Raw genomic sequence first — 20,291 nt, 5'->3', positions numbered from 1 at the left:
CAGAAACACGACCCAAACCAAATCGGAGGTATGAAGTTGAGCGACATTTTTCGAATCACACAGCAGCAGCTCTTGCTATCAATTCTTTAGCTTTCCTCTTTTCCCCTTCTTCCACTTTAACCCCATCCAACATCCTCAAAGAAGGACAAGCGGCCATCACCAGACCTCTATAGAGTAATCGACGACCATACCATCCATCGGGTAAATTACGTCTGAATTCTCGATCCATCACTGCCCAATCTTCACTTTTTTGTAATTGATCTTTGCCCGAGGTGGAAATTGCAAAGGATTTATTTGCTGGTTGACCGGTTAATATGGCAGTGGCGTTTGGCCTGTTTTGAACTGAAATCATTTCGGTTGTAGGAGGGTTGGAAGGGGTGAGGAGAAGTGGAAGGTAGAAACTTAATGTTGATGGGTTCATCCTGTTTTTATCAATGTCCATCCTGAATATCCCACTGAGTTGGGTCCGACGAAGGAAGATTGGGAAGGGAGAAGGAGGCATTTGGGGACGGAGATAGAGTAGGGGAAGAAGGGCTGGGGAAGAAGGGCTGGGGAAGAAGGAAGAGGGAAGAGGGAAGAGGGAAGAGGGAAGAGAGAGGGAAACGACTAACCTCAAATCAACTTCTTCCAACTTTTTCAAACCACCTAAACCTCTAGCAAACCCTTTAACACTCCCACCTAATCTACATCCTACAGCCATGACTTTCCTCAACTTTCTCATCCCTTCCAATCCTGATAAATCTTCGAAATAATTATAATTCAAATTCAATATTTCGACATTTGGTAATCTCCTCGCAAACTTATTCGGCCATGTTGATATTTTACAAGCTGCCATTTCGACATATACCAGGTTATCCAACGGAGTAAGAGGGAAGAAATCTGACTCTAATGGATTACCAGAAATATAAAGTCTTTTGACAGAATGAAGATCTTGTAAAGAAAGATGTAAAGGTTTAGAGGATCTTTGATTCCTTATGGAAAGGGATTCGATAGTGGATGTTATTGATGTAGACCTATGTAAAGAGGATAGACGGTTGTTATCTACATGAAGAGTGTGAAGAGAGGGGAACGAAGATATATTCAATGAAGAGAGTTGATTATCACTTATTTTGAGAATGTTTAATTGGGGGAGTGTTTCGATTGTTGTGAGAGATTTAAGTTGGTTTCCATCTAATTGTCAGTCAAGATATTGGTGATCACATGATTGAGGACTTACCAAGATTCAGATGAAGAAGTTTTTCGAGTTTGTCAAGATGTTTGATGGTATTTATACAGTTGTTACAGAGATCAAAGTTCTCGAGATTACCCCTATACATAAGCTTGGTTGGGGGAAAAAAGGACGGACGCACCATTTAGCTTTAGAGAAGTCAACGGAAGAAATTTTGTTTCCTGATACGCTGAGGGAGGTTAGGTGTTCCAGGTTCATGATACTGGTTATATCGGTGATAACGTTGTCATTCAATCGTAATTCTTTCAATTCATGCAGACAAGCCAGTTCTATGAGTCAGTGACGACCTTGCTCCAAATATCGCACTCTTGCTATAATCACAAAGTCCAGGTCCGACAAAGGTAACGGCCAAGTTGAAGGAGCGTCAGGTGATAGCCACGGATGATCACAAGGAGTGATTGGAATTGGACACGCACGGTTTACCATTTCCAACTTATTCTTCGATAAATCTAAAATTCTCAATCCTCGCAGATGATCCACACTGGTCAGACCCGTTAATCTATTGCCCGCGACGCTCAACTCTTTCACACTTCCGGGAACTCCACTGAGATAGGTCAAAGCGTTCCTGTCTAATCTCACATGTCGTAGATTCGGCAAGAATTCCTTCAACCTAGCCACACTGTCAACTCCCTTGTCAGATAAGTCGATACTGAGCAAATCTTCCCAATAAGGTTCGAAAGGTTCGACATCCGTGATGAGCTGTACGAGACGATCTCTCGTAACTCCAAATGAACACTCGGTGAGGAAAGTGGCGTTGGCCCCTGCTCGTTGACGGAACGAACGTCCTGGAAGGGTTGAGAGAGAGGTTGAAGGATCGACAATGGGTAAAGGGTCTTTGGCAGGTTTAGAAGGACTTGTATCCTCTTCGATACCTTCCTTGTCAGTCAAACGTAATGGAGAGAGACATGAAAAACTCACTCAATTCCTGCATATCCTGCAACATCCCTTGTATCCTTTTTGTCCGGGTACTAGGCAGCAAACTCTTTCCCTCGATTTCTGTATCGCTGAAAAGCGCCCTTCCCTCCAGATGATCATATTCAACCCACTTTCCCGTCGTCTTTCCATCTGAAAAACTGACGCTTCTTTTCAACGTACTGACGAGATCTAATTTATGTGCAGGTGTCAAATCTTCATGCCACCCGGCCTTTTTCTTAGGACCTGGAGTGAGAGAGTTGGGATTTCGAAGAGCTGATCTGATAGGTTTAGGTATTGATCCATGAGCGGGAGTCTCCAAAGCCGCCGGAGCTGAATCAGCATGTGGTAATATGGGACGAGTTACTGTTTTCTCAGGAGATGGATCCATTTGTGTGTGATCCACTTCTGATACGGTGGTAGGGGATACTGGCTGAGATAGTAATTGTGGTTGAGGTGGTGTCTGATCTCTCCAACTATCGATCTGAGCGAAAACATCGACACTCTCTTCACTTCCACCCGCCCTACTCTCACCCGCTTCGTCCACTTGTGGAAGGTTATGTTCTCTTACCCATCGCATGGAAACTTTGTCGTAGATCATTTTCCCCACACGATCCGCCAACACACCTTCCACCTCGTCAGGTCGAATCATACGCATGCCAGACTGGATTCGTGGTCCACGATGCTTGACGAAAGACGTCGAGATGGTTGTTCCTGTAGCGACTGTCGAAGACGACATGAACCGGTTGAGATCGTCTCTAACCATGCCTGCGTTGTGAGGGGGGTCGGAAGTAGCGGAAGTCGGTCGACGCTCATCTTGCAATCGAGATCTAGGAGATTCTGGTCTGATAGGTTGAACGTCATCCTCACTGTCTTCCTCGGCTGATCTTTTGATCTCTTCGGAAGCACTGAGTCGACGTAACATCCTACGAGGACTGGGTCCGAGTTTACCTTTACCTTTACCAGGATCAGCGGCCAGAAATTGTCTTTCCGCCTCACTAGAATTGATCGCTTGTTCCGTCGTGTCTGAGAGGATCCGTCGGGCATTGGCGGGAGAAGAGTCAACACCAGTCGAGTCAGAGACGACACGATTTTTGATTCGAGTCATGATCTCTTCCGCGGCCCGAAGATATCCCGATGAAGCGGTGGAAGGATTTGATCGGTGATTGGCTTTTGTCTCCTGTTTACTGACCAAGGGAGGAGATGGCGGTATATCAATTTGTTCCGGTACTGTCTCATCAGACCAAGCGTGAAGAATTCGACTCATGAACTCACCATGTGTTTGAGAGGACAGATCGTTTTCCGTTCTACTGCGAGAAGCACTGGTACTCGCTGTACTTACCTCAGCCGCCAAGCCCTTTATACGATCCATCATAGCTTTTCCTTGAGCTCCCCAATCTTTGAGATTAACAGATCGACCCCTAGGACTTCTGGGTGACAATCGAAGTCGTTTTGAAGACCGTAACTCGGAGAAACTCGACGCGCTTCCGGATCCACTAGCGGATCCTGTACTTGGGGAGGCTGAATTGGTGGCAGCAGGTGACCATTCTCGCAGATTACGAACGTTGGGGAGACTGGGAGGAGATGGTGAAGGTTCAATGGCAATGGAATCGACTATGGCGGAGAGGTGTTCACGAGTGTATGTGTCATATTGTGATTTGAAGAGTTGCAGACGAGGGTGTTGAGGGACACTTGAACGGGTAAGATGTGAAGGGAAGCCACGTCCTGGTTGTTTTTCATGTATGGTGGAATGAGAAGGTTCTCCATCAAGTGTCTCTGGAAATGGTTCAAACGGACCTTGACTACGAATGGAGTGACCTCTGACCGTTGCGCTTCCGCTCGCTGTACCAGTCCCAGCCGTCACACCTGACGTCGCTCGGACGGGGGCGTTGAAGGTGAAGGGATAACCTTTTGATTCGGATCGAGCAAATGGTGATAAATCCGTTTCCACTTCTCCTGATTTTAAGGTTATCTCGCCTAGACGTCCGATACTTTGTTCATGATTGGGTATAGGGGTTGATGTGGCATGTCCATGAGCGGGTTCAGGGAATCCAGATTGTGTGAGTTCGGGGGAAACTTGTGTGGAATCGGCTATAGAAAGAGATACATTGGACGGTGTGATAGATTTACTCAGTCGAGATGGGTTCACCGGGGCGTATTGATGAGAAGCTCTTCTTGGCTCATTGTTCGTTGCCGGTGGGGGTGGTGCAGGGGTCACGGCCGGCTGTGGTGGTGAAGGTGGTTCGAACATTCTTTCAAGAGGTGAAGGTCCAAAAATGTCCCTTCCACCTTTGGCAGCTAAAGGTTTCCTTGCCAGATGTTGTCCTCTATCATCTTCCACGTCATCTCTGACCATGAATGTTCCCACGGCCTCTACTTTGCCCTTTTCCTCCTCTCCACCAGAGCCAGACGATGTTCTTGATTCAGGAGGGGATAGCAAACCGTTGGCTGAGACAACAGATATGTTGCTGGTCGTCCTACCCAGCTTTCCTTTCTCTGAGTCGGATGGTCGTGAAGGTTGACCTCGAGAAGGAGCATGACCCAACACGCGCAACGATCCCCGTTTGGCCTTGAGAGAAGTTGGGTCGTATTGCCTAGGAGGTGGTAGCTCTATGGGGACGGTCGAAGGTGAGTTATGAGACGTTTCGACCCACTCTTCTCCCAACTCATCTGTCTGCCATCCTGGCGCAGAAGCTACCGCCGCCATGATGTCTGGGAGGGGGTTGATGAAGGGTTATGCGAGTGAAGATACTCTTGAGTAGTGTGCCGGTGATGGTTGAAAGAAAAGTCAGTCGGGTGTAAACAGTGAAACCTTATTCCATCCCCCCAAATTACATGCCCAGGGGTGGAGTCACGTGACGCAGTTCCCCCTCAAACAATTTTGATTTTCGTCATTCAAAGTCAAAATCTACTCTACACTATGCCTAGGATAAGAAAGAGTGAGTGGAGATCGGCGAGAGAAGAGTATCAAGGCTGATGCAGATAGAGACTTCCAATAGAGGGACCACCCGACATAGGGCAAAGATCACTAAAAAAGCAGCCGAGTCAAGGAAGAAGTCGAAGAGGGATACCAAAAAAGATCCAACTTGGAAGTCTAGTCAGTCTTTCATTCCACTCATTCCCTCCCTTGGGCTCGTCACTTGACAAGCGTGACACTATCATATCGTGTGATATTCGCTGACTCGTACAGAGAAGAAGAAGGAGCTCGGCGTACCCAATTCTTTTGCTTTCAAGGACCAAGTGCTTGCAGAGCTTGCTAGCGAGAAACGGCAGGTCAGTTTGACTTTGCACGCCAAGTGTAACGCGAGCTAAAACGCAGTTGGAAGAAGAAAAACTAGCCAAGAAAGCGGCTTTCAAATCTGCACGCGAGGTCGAGGAAGACGAAGATGTCCCCGGCATCCAATCTCTTACCTCTGCCAAAGCCATCACCGCCCCTCTCACTGGAACCGTCAAAATCTCCACCGCCCAACCCATTCCAGAAGATGATGCTCCTGATTTGATCGACACTCAGCTAGCCACTCTACAAGACGTCATTGACAGAGCTGATGTGATATTGGAGGTGGTAGATGCGAGAGATATACTCGGAGGGAGGAGTAGATATATTGAAGGGTTGATCAAGGACGCAGGAGGAAAGACTGTCCTCGTCGTCAACAAAATTGGTGAGACTTCGATGTTTACATACGAGAATAATACTCATACTTTAGATCTTGTCCCTCGAGAAACACTAGAAGCATGGCTGAAGCAACTCGACATCCCTACGTTCTTATATAAATCTCCTTTACCATTACCCGTTGCGTCTTCTTCCAAAACTCCCCTTCCGACGCTCTCCCCAACAACCGTTATTGGTCGTGCTGAACTGGTATCTGCACTCAAAACATGGGCAGCAGAGAAATCTCCGCCTTCCGAAGACTTTGTAGTTGCACTCATGGGATTGCCTATGACCGGCAAAACTTCGATAATCAATTCTCTACTGGGTGGGAAAAAATCACTAGAAACGGCTCCTCTGGAACCAACTGTCTCCTCTGCCAAACGACCTGCACCTACTACGAAGGCACCCGCGGAAATAGAATTAGAGATGGGGGACAGAAAGGTGAGAATCATCGACACGCCCGGATGGGAATTTGCTATTGAATCCGAGGACGAAGCTGGTGAGGAACGAGAAGGGGAAGATGAGGCAGGAGATGAACAGCTGGCCAAATTGGACGCTTTGGAAGACACTGTGGCAGGAGATCTTTTACGTCGTAACCTTGGGCGAGTCGACAGAGTCAAAGACGTGTTCCCGCTTGGTGAGATCTGCTTTCTTTGCTATTGCATTTGACTTATCCTCAGTGAACTGGATCTTCAAGCGTGCAAATGTCCAGGATTTGATGGTACATTACAATCTCCCGTTCTTTTCGGAGGGGGATGTCAACGCTTTTCTCACTTGCCTTGCCCGGGCTAACGGGAGAGTCAATAAAGTATGTCTACCAAGCGCTTCTTCTCTTCTCAACACATTCCCTCATCGCGCCTGACTTCGTCCTCGTTTGCTTATGAGAATTGAAGAGCGGCTGACTCCTCAGTTCGGAGAAGCAAGCTTGGATGGCGCTGCTCGTATCTTGATCCGAGATTGGGCGCTCAGTAATCTACATCAGTATTGCACCCCTCCCTCGGGAGAGGCGATGGAGGTAGATGGGCAAGCGGACATGACCCATGTTTTATCTCTATGTACCCCCAAGCGAGAGATGAGAAAGACCAAAGCTATGATCCGGCTGAAGGCGAGTCCTGTAGATGAAAGGGAGGTATGTGGGTTTTCCTTACCGGAGAGTCGTAAACTAATCAGCAGGTGATACTGGATGATGATTACACTGCTTTGTCAGTCGCCAGTGACGAGGAGGGAGACGGTGATGAGGATGACGAAGAGGACGATGACGAAGATGAGGAGGATAGTGATGATGACGAAGATGAGGCTGAAAACGAGGTTGAGGATGAAGAAGCTCTCCTAGATCTTGCCGATGGAGAAGAGTTGGATTTAGAAGATGGACCCGAACCTTCCTCCGGTTCCGACCTCCCATCGGACGAAGAAGATGACGAAGATCCCATCCCCTCTCCACCTCGCAAAGGTAAACGAAAAGCCGTATCCTCTCCAGCCGACGGCAAATCGAAGAAAATCAAACGCGTGTCATTCGGTCCACCCGTTCAATCAAAAGAGGTGAAACACACGAACTCTTCCAGTATTCTCAAAACCACAACGAATGCTCCCGTCGGTAAAGTTGGCAAGCGTAAGCGGGGAGAGTGAAGAGTGAGAGGAGTGTAAAGCTTGGGGCCCACGAATGCGGCAGTTGATCAGATGAATCTCCGTATTTTCTCCGATAACGGTCCGTCTCGGCGACATCTCCGTTATTTTTCTCTTGCAATAAAGTGCTGTATGAGCGCTTGGTATATATATCATCATGTATGGATAGATGGATGATTCTCTTCTTTTCCTTCTTACTACTCACCGACTTTATTATATCTGTAAGACGTGAGCTGATTTCTTTGGTCGTTCAAAGGCGGAGGCGAGAGTAACAGTGTTGCTCATCGTCATTCTTTGTTTTCGCGATTTTTGGAAGAGATCGGTGGCCATAGGACATGTGTCGGTTGAGAGAGGTCATGGGTGCTGATGAATAGGTAAAGATTCGTCACAATGGGTTTACGCGATATCAGTGCTGTAGGACCTAAAGATTGGGCGTGAGTTCTTCATTCAGCTTCCTTCTTACATGACCCTCATACTTTTTCACCATGCAATCACATCAAGTGAAGATGAGAAGGCGTTTGGTGATGAAAGAGAAGTTGTACTGATTAGTTAGCGAAGTATCTAGCGATGAACCTGAATTTCCCGTCCTCTTGATCGGAGCAGGACCAGTGAGTACCATCCCTCATTCCCTCAAATCATGTCTTAGTGACATCCCCTTTTTACCCTTCCACCTGGATTGAATATCGAGTTGTGACTTCTCTTGTTCATTTCCCCTTTTCTCCTTTCGAATCTTATCCCAAGAAATCCGAGGGAGTGATCGAAAACATTTGTGATTATAATCTCCTAGTTTGAGGGACGTAAAAGACGAAAGGGACGAAAAGACGGAAACATGGGGAAAGCGTAATGGGAAACAAGTAAGAAGAAACAGAAATTGACCTTCAGGCAATGTTCGGTACGAATGAAGGACCATGGAATATAGCTCTTCGTCTTGAAAACCGTCTTGGACCAAGACTTAAAGTTCAAGCTATTGTAGATATAAACCCTAAAGTTGCCGAAGCTGCTTTAGCAAAGAAAAGAGCTACTTTCGTGAAGAGTGCTTATGAGGAAACGGTCATTGTTCCTAGTGTTAAAGCGTATAAAGAGTTGGTAGATGCTGGAAAAGTTTTGGCTCCTAAGTAAGTCGTATAACGTTTCATCTTCCTCTTATCTTTCTTCCATCACATCTTTCTGCTCCATATTGTTCTTTCTTACACCTTTCTCCCTAAACTTTCCTACTTACGTCTTTCTTTCTCACCACTTTCCTCCTGAAATCTTTTTTTCTTAAATCATCTTTGTCCACATCTCTCATCCTCAACCATTCTCATCTCGCTTTGTCCCAATAGGATCACTTCAGCCTTCGGAATATACTGCGGGATACTACGACGGAGTAAGAGAAGTGGGTATGAGAAGAGAGGGTATGCATAAGAACCCTTACTTACCCCTAGGGCAATCTTCGTAGCTACTCCACCTAGATGGAGAGGTTCTCTAGAACCCGGTAAAGATCTCGAAGTCCAGCTAGTCACCGCTTTTCCCGAAGCCAACATTTTCTTAGAGAAACCGGTTGCAACCAATGCACCTTGGGAAAAAAGTGTGGAGGATGCTAAAGCCATCGGGGAGATGTTGAAGAAACATAAAGGGATAGTGTCTGTAGGGTGAGTGACTTCTCTCACGTTTTCCTTGTCACTTTTCCGGTTTTCTCACGTCTCCCTTCTTACTTTTCTCCACTCGTCGTATTGCTATCATCATCATTCCATCAGTCCTGAGATGTGCTTGCTTCTTGACCGTTGTAACTTCCGCGTTTATCAGCGAGGGTGCAAATTACTCAATTCACTGGTGGGAAACGTACTTTACATCGAGACCCTCATACCTGATTGGTGGTATCTTCTCGATGGACATTATAGAATGACTTTTTATTCTTGAGTAAAGTCACTCCGAGGGCAGGGACGGTCATAATGAGGAGTCAGCACTGATCATCAGCTACGTACTCCGATACGTTCGTGGAGCTAGGGAAATGAAACGTATTCTGGAAGAAAACCATCTCACCGTGTAAGTATCCCCATTTTTAAATGTCTATAAAGCTAAATAATCAGGATGGCCACTGTTGCTAGATACTTTGGTGCATACGAATTAGCCTACTTGTCTGATTGGTGGGACGTATCTAAATCTCATGGACCTATTTTGGAACAAGGGACGCATTTGTGTATGTCTACATTTTCTTCCATAATCACCCCTTAGAGATATCGGTATCCAACACATCACCTTCCAACTTTTCATCTCTGCTTCTCTCTGCTTCATCGGCCGCTATGCAGTCACACTCGACAGGTTCACGTATGGAACAAATCTGATGGTTAGGCGACTTGTCTCGATTCTTCGGAGGTGATATCGACACAGATACCATGCAGTGAGTTGTTCCTCATTTGGTGGGAAAATATGACTTATATAGATAGAGCTCATGCTTTGGAAGCCTATGAAAAACCCGCTGCGAATCTTTCCAAGTTGTCTTTTAGCGAGGAAGGTATTCCCTTAGCACACAGAGTTCCTCGTGCTACTTCTGCTACTTGGTAAGTCTCCGCCTTCTTCTTCATTCCCCACAACATTTACATTACCCCTTCTTTCTGAATACCTTCCTCAGCCACTAAATGCATTGCTCCACCCCTTCCCCGTACTTTCCTTCTCGCAAAAGCAAAGCGGAGAGACGCTCTCTCTCTTTATTGTTTTCCCTCTTCAGATGACATGATCTTCCGCCGCACACATCCTGGAAGCAAATAGATGGTAAAAGGCAGAAGCGAGTATGTAGCAAGGACAAGGATGATGGGGATATACTTGCTTGTTGCTGACCAAACAGGAAATACGAATCAGGAGCCGTTGGTACTTTCGTCCATGGTACTCTTCTCCAAGGTGTAGATTACGCTATCGAAATCGAAGTCTATGCGGACGGACATCAACTCATGTGAGTATATCTCAACATCGGTATAATCGTGTAGGAAGCTGATTTTTAAAAAAGTCTGCAAGATCCTTTCGGAGTACCTTCGATTTCCGTCAGGAAACCTGGGAGTGATATTCCTGAGGTTATTCAGATTATGGGGGATGATCCTTATCAAACTGAGATGGATGCGTTTATCGATGCTGTGAGTTTAGTCTCTTCCATAGCTCCTTTGATAGTCCCTCACTTCTTTCTGGTTTCTCTCCCTACCTACCTCATCTCATCTCATCTCATATGGTTGTTCAATCTCATTCTCGTTAAGGATATTTCTCCTTAACTCCTGCGCTGTATCCCTCAGCTTTGTGACTGGACATCGCTTGAACCTCATCATAATACCATTGATGAGGTGAAGTGAGGATCTAGAACATCCTATTCAAAGCGTCGATATCATCGAGAGATTGGATGATAGTTGTAGAAGGAGAATCGTTACTTATGGACAGATCGAAAACCCAGCGGATAATCGTATTTTATCTTCTTTCGAAGATGCCGCAAAAACATACGAAATGACTTGGTATCTCAAAAACTCTGCTTCGGCAAGTAGCGCTCGTCTCCGTGAGAAGAAAGGTATCAAGTTGGAAGCTTAGTGTGAATAGGTTTGGTTGATTTTCTTGCATTGAGTATGTACAAATATTTGAGTGATTTTCATTTTCATCCTTCCCAATATTTCAATTTTGACTCTTGTATCCTGAAAGTTGTCACTGATGATTCAAAGTTCTGCAAAGACGAAAAACCACTTTAGTCTTTCAAGCTCCATGCTCCATGCTTCAACTGTTTGACTTGTCAATTCTGACCTTCTAACTTTTTGATATTCTTAACTTCCCATCTGTCTTTTACTCGAGTACAGTATGTTATTTCTTACTCTCTAACATCATCTATCCCCATATTTATATCCACCCTTCGAGTGTCCTCACTATGAAGGGATTTGAACGGTATTGACAAGAAGGCAAGTCGCGTGACCAATGACGTTTTCTACGAAGACACCTGATCTCTGACCTATCACATCCTTTCATTTCCTTTCTTCCCTTTCCTCTTCTCTGACAAATGATTTCCTCATATATCACATCACTTCGTTTAATCCTTATAAAACCCCTCTAAGGCATCTAATCTCTCATACAACTGACTATCATCTATCATCCATCTGAACAGATAAACAGATAATTATCTTTCCAGTCTTCCTCAACTGCCCATCACTCGTTTACACACATAATTTGACTTTCACAAGACGTTTGAAATTTCCAAATCAACTCTTGAATTATACCAATATGACTCATCAAGGATACACATTTCCCGATGATCTTCAACTCAACAACAACACAATTCTAACATCACAACCCTCTCAATATATTAATAAAGGAGATGATCCTGTAAAAACGATCCTGTCGTTCACACCGGAACAAGAAAAAGATTATTTTACTCATTTTCAATATGAACTATGTCATTTCTCAACACCTGATTCTTTATTTTCACCTATTATCTCCAGTCCAACAAGTTCTACTTATCATTCTCTTTTTTCTCCCCCGAACCGTTATTCTACTTCAACTTTTAGAAGACCTTCGAGGGATGAAGGTTTTCTTGGGGATGGTAGGTCTTTTGGAGAACAGAGACTCATGAGAGAAGAAGGTATGTCAACTTTTATGAATATATCTAATCAAAGTGATATGAACCAAAAGAATCATATTCGATCTTGTGCTTCTTTTTTTGCTCTTTCATGTTTAACTTGTGGGAATCAAGTTAGAGGAGATCATTGGCATCATGGTCTTGGATCGCCTGGTGATACTGTTTTATGTTGTGGACCTTGTGCTTGGAGTCATATGCAGGATGCTATGTCTGTTGGCACTGCAAGTGTGGAGGTAAAAGAACAAGGAGCTGAACTGGAAGAAGATGGGGAGGAAGAGGGTTTCAATGATGATACCGTTAGTGGAGATAGTGCCGGGTTAAAGAGGAAAAAATGGGAAAGGAGAGTTAGTAGTTGGTATGAACATTAGTAAACCAATCATATTATCCATATTATTCATATTCAATATCGAATATAGAATAGGATAATTACTCCCAGATCAGATCAAGTACCAGATGGAAGAGAGAGGTTTGAGATGCAAATTAGTATGCATCAAGTATGAAACAAAAAACCCATCTACAGTATGTACTTATATACCTTCTATCATTCAAGTAAATATCAAAGATTATCAAGATCAAAATGATAAGGATAGATATTCTATTTTATATATCAAGATGATTATGACTCCTCACTAGATATTTTACTCTAGACACGGATAAAACCTTGACACCCTCATGCAATTCTAGATTTCTGTTTTGATACTAAATCCCCTTGTAAAGCTTTTAACAAAGCGTAAATCAATCCAAGACGAGGAGTATCAACTTTGTATTCTTCAGCTAAGCGTAATACACTACCGACTATGACCTGCAAATTAGTATCACCATTCACACCTACTACATGGACGGAGAAGAAAGTGGAGTATTTTGAACTTACCTCTACTTCTATCGGTCGACCAAGATCGACATCAATCGTCATTGACATACGATGGGTGGTTTGACCTGAGGCTACAGCAGCCGCTGCTCGTGTTATGAACTAGTGATTTCAGTATGATCTCGTTTACTTCTCAGATCTTGCATAGAGTGACGGGCAGGATGGAGGGATGATACTCCATCAAGAGAAAAAACGAAAAGGAGGCTGAGATAAAGTAGGACGATTACGAGAACGACGAGAGTGAGGACACTATTCGGAACTTCATAATTCGTTTTCATGGAAATGCTCGGTGAAGTGAATGGAGGGGAATTGAAACCGAGACCAGATGGACTCACATCCCAAGTAGACTCTGCGAGTTCGTCTAAACTTCCTAAGGGATTTCCAGAGGGCCAAAATGGTGCTCCCTTGTACAATAACCCAGATTTGAACCCTACTTCCAATATCTCGTGCATGTACGCTTTTACATGCGCTTGGATGGAAGGTGGGAGTGGATCAAATACTTCGGAAGTGGTACGTGTCAATGATTGAAGGGAGGAGAACATTACGTTACCAATGTTCTATGTCGTCAGCTGTCAGCATCTACAATTGTACGATCAGGATTGTCTCGTGGCAATATCATACGGGGGTTAGCAAAGCTAATCGCCGAAGAGAGGATGAGTGATACCACTCAAAAGCATGAACACAGAATGGAGGAATGTCATTTGAATACCAAATGGGTGCTCTTGATGAGAAATCCGCGCGTTGCGTGTACGGGGACGTTATAGAACTGACCTTTGTGAATCGTACAGATTTTATATTGTCCGCAATTTTCGCACCCAAACCAGTCCCTTCGGTCGCAGCGTACCAAATTTCCAATGCGGATTTGCTCGTTTCATTAGGGATTTCATTTACTGCAGCAGGAGGATAAATTCCCATAACTGCTGTCCCCTTTCAAATCAGCATACACCTCACCTACACAAGAAAGCCTGGAAAGAAAGTACCAAAATCCGATCACCGCAAATCCAATTAAGGAGCAAGGGAATACCGGGAAAGACCACGTACACGCGGTTCGATAGACCGTGATATATGACAGGAGGGAGGAAAGATAAGGAAAAGAAGAGACATACCCCACCACCCCAATGTACGATCCCACCATCAGGAGAAGTCATAATTCCAATCCAGATACAACTTGATACGATGGGAATATTCGTTTCTTTAACTGCTTCGTATAAATCTACTTCCACATCCAAACCGTTCTACCTGTCAGCTTTGCAACTTGTTGCGGTTTCTAAGATAACAGAGATATCCTGCCTCACATACTTTCCTTCAGATTGACTCGGCAGAGTGAAAGAGATGGAGGGTCTGAGATGAAATAAAAGACTCACCTGAACGAGGACAAAAGCTCCGACCTTTCCACTGTTTATAACCGGCTCGACCAACTTGCTTGTCGGATTGACATCAGGCAAACATTTCGTAGTGATCAAACAATAATCATATTTCACATCCCCGGCCAGAGCTTCTTCCTGAGATTTGACGACTGTTTCATCAGCTTGAAGCCATTTATCTGTAGAGGTGGAGCTGAGAGCTGACCTTTGTAAGGACGCCAATTTTCGATAGTCCCGAATTGGTTAGTTTTGAGTGTGACACCGGTGGTAGTGTAAAGTTTGTAATTGGACCGTGCGACAGCTGTCACGCGGGCTCTTCCAGCCTGGATGTCAGCGATGTTGTGCGTACTACATTGAGTGCAGGCGAGGGGTGAGATAGGAGAAGAACGAGGAGAAGAGAAAGAAGGATTGAAGTACTCACATTCTCAAGACAATAAGCATAGACGGATCCTACCGAACCGAGACCGATCAAGAGGATTTCAAGGGGTTTGCTAGTACCGTTGGCGGTCATCTTGACTTGTTCACAAAGACACAGAAGACGGAGGTTACGATTCAAGACGAGTATGAAAGTGGTATAAGACACTGATCAGACAGAGGGTATATAGGAAGAGGAATGAGATGGTCCACTGTATATACAGAGGGATTGAAAAAAAAGAACACCATGTGACGTTACTTCGCTCGGAAATCACGGAAGGATCCCGAAGTGGTTTAATGCCACGTGGGGTATCACTTATCACTCCCCACACCCCCCTGTTTCATCTCCGACCCTTCCTTCTTCTTCCCCCCGCCCCCGGCATGCTCCGCCTTTAACCATTCCTCATCATACCCACGGTGCTCGCCGCCATCCTGAACCACCCTGTTCACCATGTCCCATCCTCCAGAGCCAACTCCTGACTCACACCCTCAACATACCCAGCAAAACTACGATCAACATCTATCAGATGCTACCCTTCACGCCCTTGTTGATCCCTATGGACTCGACATCGCCCCCGAACTTCTAGGTGCTGAAGGTCAACCCGATCCCGTGCATAGGAAACGTAAAACTCCTCCTCCCTCAACAGAATCATATGACATACCTCCTGATGGTGTCCCTAGACTTCCTTGGGAAGAAGGATACGAACCTGAAAACCCAACGGATACTTCTCAAATTGATTTCCAGCCTCCTCAGAACGAAGAAACTCAAATCGATGGTGTGGCTGGTATAGAAGGTGAATCGTCAAGGAATGTTGAAGATGAAAGACCTGTCAAAAAGAAGAAAACAAGAACAAGACATGCACATACAGAACCTGATTTACCTGAAGGAGAAGTTGAATATAGTCATCCGAGTCAAGATCCTAAATTAGGACCTGTTTTCGTTCATCCTGGTCCTAACGCCTCTCAAGCTTGTGTTAGATGTCATAGGATCAAGAGGAAATGCGATACCAACAAACCTAGATGTATGGGTTGTACAAAAGCTGATGTTCCTTGTGTTTTCGAATTGACTCCTGCTACTTCAGCGTGAGTTTTCATTTCATTTCATTTCCTTCCTTGCTATTTTTGTTTTCTGATGTTGATGGGTTTAGTTTTGTTCAAATCTTAAAGTCTGAGAAACAAGAAATAGCCACACAATTAGCTACGGCTGAAGAAAGAATACATCATCTTGAATTGCTCGTTTCGACTTACGAACGTAATGAACCTTTTCCTCCTCCAGAATCGACACAGCCGGATCATAATTTAGAATTCGACAATGATATCCCATCGGATCTTTCCACCCTGGCACAGACCGTCATTGCTATGCGAACGAATTACCAGGTTCAGTCGGCTATTTCTTCCGATCTCAAATCATCAGTCACAGGTTTACAACTTCCTGCGTTTGAACTTGCTAGAGAAGCGGAAAACGCATTTTTCGCTCACACCGAGATGTCATACCCATTTTTGGATCCAGTTGAATTTGGGGCTAACATGAGCGTTCTATATACTTTCACAGAGTCGATCATGCCGGTGGAAGAGAAAAGGAGGGAATTCGTTTTCTTGATGGTCACTGCTATCGGGATGGCATTACGTCAGCAACAGGACGGGGTGAAGGGAAGTTCAAAAGAGTTGTTCGAAAGAGCAAAATCTAGTTTGAAGTTTGCTCTGAATGCGGAAGATATAGTGAGTCAATTTTCTTTCTAGTGTCACCTTCAAATACTACGCTTTTGTAATTATGCTTCGGTAAGGAGATAATGAGCTGATAAAGAGATTTGCTTGCAAAGTCTGATGCTTCTTGCTATTTACTCAACACTAGACACTTCTGCTGCACCACTTTGGCATGTGGTTGGGCTAGCTGTTCGAGTGGCTACCGCTCTGAACCTTCACCGATCATGTGAAGCCGATGACAAGCTCAGTTCCGATGCTGTCGAACAAAGAAAAAAGCTTTTCTGGGCGGTTTACAACCTCGAACATTTAGTCGCGTACACCTTGAACCGACCATTGGCCATATCCGATGATATCATCACTGTCGAGGTGAGTTAACTCGTCTCTCTTTCACTATCACCTGCTCTCCCTTGTACCCTAAACAATCGGCCCTCCCCCTCCTTCCCAGGTCCCTTATATGTCATTGAAATACGGAACGATTCTCATTTTGATAGATGCCCACGGACACATTCTCCATATCACTCACCACACGCACCATCGATTATCGTCGATTACTAGGAGAAATCACTTCCACCCTCAGTCGACCTTCCGTCTTCAAAGACGATGCTCCACAACGTTTACTCTCGTTACGTATCAAATTAGACGGTTGGCTCCCCTCCATCCCTTCTTCAAATCATACAATCGACCTTTCCTCTCATGCATATTTCGAACTTCAATACCATTCAGCTTTATCCACTTTATACGCTCCATCGCCATTATCACCCACCATCTCTTCAGAAACCCTACAAACCCTTTACACATCAAGCTGTAAAGCTGTCGAGTTGTTCCTTCTTGGGACAAAATACAAAGTCCCAATTTCTTTCCTTTCGGCCGTTCAACAACTACGCGCAGTCATAGGAGTGTTATACACTTTATGTATGGGTATGAACATCTCTTCTGAAGAAAAGGAAAAACGGAGGGAACAATGTTCGGAAGTTTATTCAAACGTAGGAAAAACTCTTCCAGAGGGTAATTCATTCACCAAAGCTTATCTAGAACTACGAAGTTGTCTCACTACCGGAGAAAAGGAAAAGGCGACAGAGGTCATGTTGTCCATTTGGCGTGGACCGGGAGAAATAGGGTTTGACTCGAGTCAATTGAGTATTGAAGGGGAGAAGAAATCTTTGGAGAGGGAAGGGACGGTATGGGGACAATTGTAGATGAGATGTAGTAGGTCTTGTAGTTTTGTGGTCTCGAGTATCAACCTTGGAAATGAATGGTGATATCATACCTCGTGTCGAGTACGCCCCAGATCACATGGTGTAAAGTTGTCAATGTGGTTGATCATGTACCCAGACACATGGAAATGTAGCCGAGTCAGACGTCATCTCAGCAAGGTATCAAGTCGCCACTACACATCTTTGACTTTGGTTTTTACATGTCTCCTTCTTTATCACTCTATCAACATATAGATTATCATGCCTCGAAGATCTTATGATCGTTATTTAGCTACAAAGGCTTTACGTCGTAGAGGTAGTATAGTCGAGTGAGTCTTCCTCACTCACCTCTCCACCACCACCACTACCTCTACCCTCTATGCCGATTGCCGACCGCCGACTAACCTCTCTCTTTCGCCCAACGTCTCGTCTCCACTATCGTCTGAAACATGACCTATCTCCCACTTGTCTCTTCAAGGTCACATGGGGGTATATTCCTGGAGTGCTGAGGTATACCTAAAGATCAGAGGATATCCTGATTTATCCTAACCTCCCCCAGGTTGTTACCCCGTGTTCAGAGAGCGGACGAACAGTACTAGTTCAAGCTGACAGGGATGTTAGGAGTGAAACAGATCTTGACTCTGTATTCTCACATTCAACTCAGTTATCAAATTCTTCACAACTTTCTCATTTCACTCATCCACAATCAAGATCCAATAGGTTCTCTCCATCTCCCATTCCTAAATTACGAAGTTTATCTTCCACTTCCTCTAGACCTAGTGTCTTGAGGCATTCTTCAACTGATCGACATTCGTTTTCAAGTCCATTCGCCCCAGTATCTACTCATTCTCCAAATCTTTCATCTACTCATACAACTTCCACTTCGAATCGGAATCTTCCATTTCTCTCTAACAACTATGAAAACCCGAGATATGATACAATTTCCAAAGACACTTCAAATATCCCAGGACCCTCTAAACCATCTTTCAATCCGGATTTTCAATCCTCTCAACATTTCGATCCTCGATATCTTCACGCTAATTCTAATTCCCATTCCTCCAAACAACTAGACCAATCTGGTTCTAATGGTTCGGATCACCACGATACAGATATCGCAAGAACCCAACGAGCGGAAAGACGAGAAAGAAGGAAAATCGTCAAGAGAGAAAAAAGTACTCTTTTAGGTGAAAAATATGATAGTCCCATACGTCGATATTTAAGATGGATGGCAAGTCTTCATATGTCTAAATGGGCATTACCAATTGCGCTCATTGGTGTAGGATTGTTACATGTTTGTATCATTTTCTTGAAGAATTGGACTTCTGGTGAGGACGGGCAAGTGGTATCGGGAGAATGGTTACCCCTACTCAGACAGTTTCCTACGGTCGAGAGGATACTAGATGGGGTGAGAAGGTATGGTTGGGGTATAGGTGAGATTATGTGGACAAGTGGAGTTGTATTTCGTTTAACTAGGGAAGGGAGGAGGGAAGGGAGGAGTAGTAGGACACAGGTGAGTAAATAATCATTGTTTCCTATTCGCATAATATGAAGTCATCTTGTCATACCAACACTATGCTTCAAACCCTTCTGTCAATCTGAACTGAGCGTCTACTATGTGTGCTGTCGAAGGAATCAGCTGTATTTTTTTGGACATTGACGATCCCATACACATTGAGAAAGACATGGAGGTAAATGCTGATGCTAGATCACGGGCATACTCACCATTCTTCTGAACCCAGTTTTTCTCCTCATCAACGCCTACGGAACTCTTACCTCGGATCTTACTCGAACTTCGCCTCTTGGTCTTATATCAACATATAACGCATACTACATTTCCCTCTCTCTCGTCTTATTCTCCCTCACCTGTCTTCAGAACAATCGAGATATCCCCGCATGCTGTATTTTAGCCCTTGCTTCCATTCCCTCCCCATTTGCATTATGTTTTACACCTATCTTCGCAGTATACCTCAGTGGCAAATGTATTTGGCTTGGAGTTCGTAGAGGGTAATTTCATCCCTTTACCTCTCATTTTGATCCGCTTATATCAGGATACTTCACGCAATAAAACTTACGACTCTCATCATATTTCTCAGTTTCTCCCTCTTTCTTTGTCGAGCCCCTTGGATGTTCCCACCAGTAGAACGAATCCTTCCTCATATTCATCACACCCTAACCTCCATTCCAGTCCAAGTGACAAATATGACAGAAGACGACCTCCTCGATAAGTTAGATGATATATTACGTTTCATTTCTAAAATCAGAACACCTCATGTAGGTGTTGCACTTTTTCACGAGCAAGGAAGAATTTTGACGGAACAGTGGACAATAATGACAACCATACTCACCCTTTTACCAACTACAATCATCCTCATCGTTAGCAGTTACTCCACTCGACTGTATCATGGTGCAACTGCACTACCTTCCAATATTCCCCCACCCACAGCCCGGTTACTCCCTTTGACAATGTACACCATGTCGATGCCAGTGTACATGCTCTCTCCTTACGCATTGAAAAGCGATGTGGTATTTCCTCTCATGCCCATGTTGCTTATGATGTCGCTGAGGGGTGGGAAGGAGACGACAGGGTCAGAGGATACGGTTTGGGAAGTTGGTGTGTTGGTCAGTAATGCGGCTGTTTTCAGCGAGTAATGGGTACTCTCCACTATCTCACCCTTCCCTGCACTCACCAAAACCTGCCCTTTTTCTCATTATCTCCGTTTCCCCGTCCCCCCTCTCTCTCTCTCCACTCTCCACTCT

General features: G+C 44.7%; 8 protein-coding genes across 8 annotated transcripts in view; 6 read left to right on the top strand and 2 right to left on the bottom strand.

The window, feature by feature from the left end:
* Nucleotides 1–55: 55 nt before the first annotated feature.
* On the bottom strand, nt 56–1,987 carry TREMEDRAFT_25688 (uncharacterized protein; the record flags this gene model as incomplete). Its single annotated transcript, XM_007000597.1, has 5 exons — nt 56–422; nt 612–1,170; nt 1,217–1,308; nt 1,350–1,497; nt 1,645–1,987. Coding segments are annotated over 5 exons (1,509 nt in total), but the record flags the coding sequence as incomplete, so codon positions are not given.
* Nucleotides 1,988–5,060: 3,073 nt separating this feature from the next.
* Nucleotides 5,061–7,588, top strand: TREMEDRAFT_41773 (uncharacterized protein; the record flags this gene model as incomplete). Its single annotated transcript, XM_007000886.1, has 8 exons — nt 5,061–5,079; nt 5,127–5,237; nt 5,331–5,413; nt 5,460–5,799; nt 5,845–6,426; nt 6,470–6,597; nt 6,700–6,918; nt 6,963–7,588. The coding sequence occupies 8 exons, from the start codon at nt 5,061–5,063 to the stop codon at nt 7,413–7,415; spliced, it is 1,935 nt and encodes a 644-aa protein (XP_007000948.1). The 3' UTR covers nt 7,416–7,588.
* A 709-nt stretch (nt 7,589–8,297) lies between these two features.
* On the top strand, nt 8,298–10,958 carry TREMEDRAFT_66902 (uncharacterized protein; the record flags this gene model as incomplete). Its single annotated transcript, XM_007001829.1, has 9 exons — nt 8,298–8,527; nt 8,837–9,010; nt 9,333–9,437; nt 9,482–9,591; nt 9,744–9,792; nt 9,839–9,952; nt 10,237–10,341; nt 10,396–10,519; nt 10,815–10,958. 9 exons carry the CDS (start codon nt 8,298–8,300, stop codon nt 10,956–10,958), a joined length of 1,155 nt encoding a protein of 384 aa, XP_007001891.1.
* A 1,038-nt stretch (nt 10,959–11,996) lies between these two features.
* On the top strand, nt 11,997–12,491 carry TREMEDRAFT_58649 (uncharacterized protein; the record flags this gene model as incomplete). The annotated part of the gene is made up of 2 exons (XM_007001289.1): nt 11,997–12,335; nt 12,408–12,491. The coding sequence occupies 2 exons, from the start codon at nt 11,997–11,999 to the stop codon at nt 12,489–12,491; spliced, it is 423 nt and encodes a 140-aa protein (XP_007001351.1).
* Nucleotides 12,492–12,661: 170 nt separating this feature from the next.
* TREMEDRAFT_70727 (uncharacterized protein) lies at nt 12,662–14,851 on the bottom strand (the record flags this gene model as incomplete). The annotated part of the gene is made up of 8 exons (XM_007001964.1): nt 14,645–14,851; nt 14,429–14,546; nt 14,224–14,375; nt 13,966–14,094; nt 13,631–13,786; nt 13,195–13,416; nt 12,863–12,961; nt 12,662–12,793 (listed from the first exon to the last, which is right to left on the bottom strand). The coding sequence occupies exons 1-8, from the start codon at nt 14,732–14,734 to the stop codon at nt 12,662–12,664; spliced, it is 1,098 nt and encodes a 365-aa protein (XP_007002026.1). The 5' UTR covers nt 14,735–14,851.
* Nucleotides 14,852–15,088: 237 nt separating this feature from the next.
* Nucleotides 15,089–17,537, top strand: TREMEDRAFT_58647 (uncharacterized protein; the record flags this gene model as incomplete). Its single annotated transcript, XM_007001288.1, has 4 exons — nt 15,089–15,720; nt 15,786–16,356; nt 16,444–16,707; nt 16,833–17,537. 4 exons carry the CDS (start codon nt 15,089–15,091, stop codon nt 17,535–17,537), a joined length of 2,172 nt encoding a protein of 723 aa, XP_007001350.1.
* Nucleotides 17,538–17,764: 227 nt separating this feature from the next.
* Nucleotides 17,765–18,809, top strand: TREMEDRAFT_55942 (uncharacterized protein; the record flags this gene model as incomplete). Its single annotated transcript, XM_007001000.1, has 2 exons — nt 17,765–17,863; nt 18,156–18,809. Coding segments are annotated over exons 1-2 (695 nt in total), but the record flags the coding sequence as incomplete, so codon positions are not given.
* A 1,247-nt stretch (nt 18,810–20,056) lies between these two features.
* Nucleotides 20,057–20,291, top strand: part of TREMEDRAFT_55941 (uncharacterized protein) — a 1,986-nt gene continuing 1,751 nt past the window's right edge. The window contains exon 1 of the mRNA XM_007000999.1: nt 20,057–20,181. Within this exon, the coding sequence (XP_007001061.1) occupies nt 20,070–20,181 (112 nt within the window). The 5' untranslated portion in view covers nt 20,057–20,069. The remainder of the gene's footprint in view (nt 20,182–20,291) is intronic.

The sequence above is a fragment of the Tremella mesenterica genome, assembly GCF_000271645.1.
Source record: "Tremella mesenterica DSM 1558 unplaced genomic scaffold TREMEscaffold_1, whole genome shotgun sequence".
NCBI classification, from domain to species: Eukaryota; Fungi; Basidiomycota; class Tremellomycetes; order Tremellales; family Tremellaceae; genus Tremella; species Tremella mesenterica.
The sequence above is the reverse complement of the archived record's forward strand: the minus strand, read 5'-3'. Positions and strand labels throughout refer to the sequence as shown.